Raw genomic sequence first — 6,000 nt, 5'->3', positions numbered from 1 at the left:
GCATCCGATCGTTCAACCCTTTCAACAAATAAAATATATAAAGCATGATCAAATCTGTATGAAATAATCAGATAATGCACTTTGTTACTAAAAACATGTTAATTAAACCTTTTGTAAGGTGAACCTATCTAGTCAATAAATAAAGGTTTAGTACCAGAATTACATTATAAACAAGTATATTGAAATATGAGAATGTCATGGGACAATACACGATTTCTTAACATCATAGAAAAAAGTCTCACGTTTTTTTTTGTATCACCTATAGCATGCATAGGTTGACCGATTCATTGTACATGCATCTCAATATATACATACATATACAATAATAGTACATTGACTTGACATATCAACGATTCTAGGACGAGGCTTAGAAACAGGGAAATACAAGTCTCTGCCGAGCTTTTTCCCCGTTTGGGGCCGAATCCTTATATCGTGAATATGTCAAATCAATGCATTATTATTGTTTTTATACTGTAATCCCTAAAGAAACATTTTCAATTGTTGTTTATTATGTTAATATTATTATTTGATTTGAATATTAGGAAACTCCCCTCTTTTATAAAAAAAAATCATATCATGCAGGCGGAGAAATATACAACACATTGAAATGTACATTACCTGTTGAAACCCGCAATCGATGGGAAACGAATTTGTTTCAAAATGAACTAAAATATCAACAACAAGCTTAAAACATAATGATGTAAAGTATGTAAACCAAAATATTAACAAGTGAAATGTGTTTTTTATCTAAAGATTGCAAGAAAAATAAGTTTGAGTCATTATATACATTGGAAACAAGAACAGGTTGAATAGGTCGTATGAATAATTACTTCTTATTTCGCCAATTTCTATTTAAATAATCATGAGGAAAAGTGATATCAGGTCAGTGACTGTATATGACGACGAAATATACGGTCAACGCATTTTGACTGCTCAAATAGAACGAGTGCAGTATAAAGCTATAAAGATATAAGTACATAAAGGGATGAGCAATGGTCCCTAGATTATAATTGTATCCCATCAAGGTCAATTTACTATTGATTTCAAAAAACAACTTTTAGTACAAACAAAGTTATAACCCTTCAATAGTATATTTTTTGTGCTGTAACATCATTTTAGGCTGTATAAACAGTGGTAACTTTTTTGTTGAGGAACAAGTTGGATCGTTGGTTGCGTCAAGTGTTTATAGGTAAAAAACAAAAGCAATCTTGCATAGTCTCCAAAATGGGTTAAAATATATATTTGTTTACGTTCATTATTTTGTATATACATTCGGCCACTGGTTTTCTATTTTGGATGGTTTTAGATTTGTCATTTCAGGGCATTTCATAGCTGATTATGCGATATGGGTTCTGCTCATTATTAAAGGCCGTACGATGATCTATAGTAATTTTGTGTTCTTTGGTATCTTGTTAAGAGATTTCCCATTGGCAATTAGTGGTCATTTGGATGCCCGACCCTCATCCTGGGACTATTTCTTTTTTGTTAATACTAATTTTTAACTCGTACGCTTGCCTAGTTTTAGATTTTTTTTGGAATTTTGGGTCATCAATACTCTTCAACTTTTAACTTGTTTGGCCTTCTAACTATTTTGATCTTAGCGTTACTGATACGTCGTATATAGACGAAACGCGCGTCTGGCGAATTAAATTACTGGCATGGAACTTTTGAAAACTATTCTAGGTACAAGTTTCTTTTTCTCTCCATCAGATCACTTGTGTTGGTTTTTTGTTTAAGTATTCGTACCTTTTCACACTACATTCCTCTTTTGCATCATGAAGCGGGTTTTTTTCAGAAATTTCAACACAGTGAAATTTATTTATCATCTTTCAGTGACTTCTACGTGCCAGTGATTGGTATACAGATGTATCATGTTATTGGTAGGTTAAAAATATTTACAAAGTGAAAAGAACACAGTGAAGAGTTCAGAACACACAACACCTGTTTATAATACTATTTATTAATATCTTTTTTTGTACTATTTATAAGGTAGCTTCGTTATAAAAAAAATGTAAAGGTCAAAATTGTAAAACCTTTGAGGACATACAAACAAATTTGGATCTGTAAACAAAATTACATATGGGTATGTGTAATTTCATTTGTTTATAAACTGGAAATTAACAAAGTTACCAACAACAGAGCATATCGTTCTTCAATAATACCAAAACATATTTACATGTTAAACCCCGCCGCAATTTTGCACCTGTTTCAAGTCAGGAGCCTCTGGCCTTTGTTAGTCTTGTATTATTTTTAACTTTAGTTTCTTGTGTACAATTTGGAGTTTAGTATGGCATTCATTATCACTGAACTAGTATATATATTTGTTAAGGGGCCAGCTGAAGGGTGCGGGAATTTCTCGTTGCATTGGAGACCTGTTGGTGACCTTCTGCTGTTGTCTGCTCTATGGTCGGGTTGTTGTCTCTTTGACACATTCCCCATTTACATTTTCAATTTTATGACACACAAGTTAGATATTAGATAATATAACAGCTTTTATATCGTATCAACAGTGCTTATTACCATTACCAAGTACGCTTATGACCAAAAAGAAGTTAAATGAGACTCAAATGCATGAAACTAACAAGACTAGTACGCAGCAACCAAAGTATGCTAAACATTTAAAACGTTATAGATAAATGAAATAAGAAAGGACATAACAATGACGTATAATAAAATAAGGAGATGTGTTACGATTGTCTAAGAAACATAAAAATCTGACTAGTGATAAAGACTACATACCATTTTAAACGTCTACAAAACACTCACGATTGGCGCATTAAAAACGTCAGAAGACCAAATCAACTAGTAAGCTGTTAAACATTGAAAACCATGCAAAATATTTTGCCAAATCTGACTTGGGTTACATATACCTTTAACACTAGAAAGATATAGACACACATATTCCTATTACAGATATATGAATATTTGTCATAAATCATAAAAATATAGATATAAACTTTTTAGTTTTTTTCGTATTGTATCAAATACTGACAGTTGTCTTATTAAGAGAGGCGTAAACACCAAGTCGTATTTTCCACGACAATTCGACGACAATTAGACAACGCCACAAAAGTGTTTGCAACAACGTAGAAGCTATCACTAGATTCTCTTAAAATGTTGGACGATTGAAATTAAGATATTTTTTTCACATCTCTTGAGCATCGTTTGTTAACCTCTGTATGTCACATTAGTGTTTTATGTTGAAAGATGTCTCATTTGTTTATATAATTGAATATAACTGCCATAGTGGTGATATTTTGAACTAGCTGTGCAACTATGTTTGATCTTCCAATTTTTACATAAGGAAATGCCTATACCAAGTAAGAAGTATGACATTTATTTCCATTTATCTTTTGATTTGGCCATTTGATGAAGGACATTCCTTTTTGAACTTCGTGTTCAGTCTCTATGTCTTTTTACCTTTTGCACACATCAAACATCTTCTTTTTATGCCCCACCTACGATAGTAGATGGACATTATGTTTTCTGTTCTGTACGACCGTTCGTCTGTCTGTTCGTTCGTCCGTCTGTTCGTTCGTCCGATCATCCAACTTCAGGTTAAAGTTTTTGGTCAAGGTAGTTTTTGATGAAGTTGAAGTCCAATCAACTTACAACTCAGTACACATGTGCCCTATGATGCCAAATTGGAGTTTGTACCCAAATTTCACGGTCCACTGAACATAGAAAATGATAGTGAAAGTTTCAGGTCAAAGTTCTTGGTAAAGGTAGTTTTTGATGAAGTTGAAGTCAAATCAACTTGAAACTTAGAACATATGTTTCCTATGATATTATCTTTCTAATTTTAATAGCAAATTATAGTTTTGACCCCAATTTCACGGTACACTAAATGTAGAAAATGATAGTGCGAGTGGGGCATCCGTGTACTATGGACACATTCTTGTTTTAAAAATAGTACCAATATGTACAATTTTTTGGTTATGCTATGTGCCGATGTTAGAACTGTAATTTGTTAAGAATAATTGAACTTTGTTAAAAGCTTGTGGTTGTTAGGACATAAGTTTGCCATTGTTTATCTGTCAAGTTTGGCTGTTGTTCGAGTGAAATGTATATCCACATTTTATTTCTGAGTCCATTTAATGCAATAGTAAGACTGTCATCATTCATTTTGGATGCAAAGGTTTCTCTACATCAGAATGACAAATTGCTAAGAAAAACAATAAATTTTATTGAATATTAGCAAGTTATTCCTAATTAAGTTGTTGTCAAAACATTCCAAAACTATGATCTTTCTAATCAAATCATCTTAACTCAAGTAATCCATAATGTAATAATTGAAAAGGAATTGCTTTCATACATTTCGAACACATCACTGTTTTGTTATACATCTGAAATAACGTTATAAGAATTATAGTTACGCTCCATCTGTTCAATACGTAAAGCGTCTATTTGATCCTGATCATAATTTCCGGAATGGTAATCGTCATAATCACTTTTGAGCGTAGTGGAAGATACCTCCTTTGAGTTAGGTGTACCTCCATTTGAGTATTGGTACAAATTAACCATTTCGTCGCCCTTGCTTAATTCCATATCATTTTTGTTATAGTTATTAATATTTTGATGTCTTGGAGATCCATGATATGATCCTTTGAGCTCCGAGAAAGATGTATTCGTCGAACACTGTCGTCGATGTCCGAAGTGTCGTCGTCTCTGTCGACACTGACATTTTATTATTCTACAATATGCATTTTTAAATTCTTTGCTTGAGCAAGCATATATTATTGGGTTTATCATAGAATTACAATATCCAAGCCAGAAAGCCACTTTAAACAACATCTCCGGAATATAGCAGAATTGACATAAGGCACCTGAAATAAAAACAATATATGAAAAATCATTATTTAGGTGAAATCGTTTAACTTCTTTAATCAGTTTAAAGTCGATAAATGGGTTTTCAGTGCAAGTTTAAAATGTCTAATTGGAACAATGAATGACACTACATACATCTACAAATTAAAATAAAATTGTCTATGCCAAAGCTCATCAGAGATACGGGGCTTATTATTTTATACACCAGACAAGCTGTTCTTCTGTCAGACCTTATAAAGGCGCTCAAATCAAAGTAAATGACAAGCAACATCAAATATGAAGTTGTATAGATTTAAAAACCAAAAATTCCTGGTTTGATGTAAAAAACATATAAATCTACTCAGTATGAAATTTGTAATAAAAATGTCTTTTGAAATAATACATTTAGAAATACATCATTTGACTAATCTTTAGTAAGAAAAAGCACTAAATATTGATTGATTTATAACATTATTTATGATAAACAAATAAAACAATATTTTGCTGGTAAACTCTTCAAAAGACACTTACATCAGACAAAAAAATTCTGAAGACAAATTGCATGAACATTTTTGACAACGAAATTACGAAATGATTTTAAACAAACACAGTAGTCAACAGTTGCGCTTGAATAGAAAATGTTAGGAAGGCTACCTATAGAATAAAGTTAAAGAGCGTTAAGGGCCTAGAATTTGTAAAGGTTTTGTGAAAAAAAAAGATAAGGTAATATATTCCACAAGTAATAGTTGAAAATGTTTATGTAACTGTATCCTAAATTTTAAAGAACAGACTTAAGTATATAATGATTTCATCAAAAAAAAATTGCAGAATCATTTAACTAAAATAACTTATTCTTCCCACGCATTTCTATGATAATGCCCTTTCTTCCCACGTAATCCGTCGACGGAGCTTTATGTATTGTTATGCTCAAGAATCAGAAAAAGATCATTCTTCAAACATGACTGCAAAATTCCACTAAGAATGAAAAGATATTAAATTACAAAGCAGCGTAATCATATAATCTATAATGGTAAAGGTGTGCTATTACACCCAAGCGATAGTTGTAAACCTTTGTTAGGATACATTTTTCATGTTCTGAAATATTAAATTTACTCAAAACTGACTTCATTATCTCTTCAAAGTTACCAATTATACCAATTTAAAAGGTGATATAACTTGTTTAGTCTTTTTTGT

General features: G+C 31.7%; 1 protein-coding gene across 1 annotated transcript in view; it reads right to left on the bottom strand.

Annotated features, from left to right (window-relative positions):
• Positions 1-4,285: 4,285 nt before the first annotated feature.
• LOC134716779 (alpha-1D adrenergic receptor-like) overlaps positions 4,286-6,000 on the bottom strand; it is a 46,283-nt gene continuing 44,568 nt past the window's right edge. Inside the window, exon 2 of the mRNA XM_063579788.1 lies at positions 4,286-4,826. Coding sequence (XP_063435858.1) covers positions 4,339-4,826 — 488 coding nt within the window. The 3' untranslated portion in view covers positions 4,286-4,338. The remainder of the gene's footprint in view (positions 4,827-6,000) is intronic.

This window comes from Mytilus trossulus, chromosome 4 (assembly GCF_036588685.1).
Source record: "Mytilus trossulus isolate FHL-02 chromosome 4, PNRI_Mtr1.1.1.hap1, whole genome shotgun sequence".
Classification (NCBI taxonomy): Eukaryota; Metazoa; Mollusca; class Bivalvia; order Mytilida; family Mytilidae; genus Mytilus; species Mytilus trossulus.
Note: the sequence above shows the minus strand (reverse complement) of the source record. Positions and strands in the feature narration are given on the sequence as shown.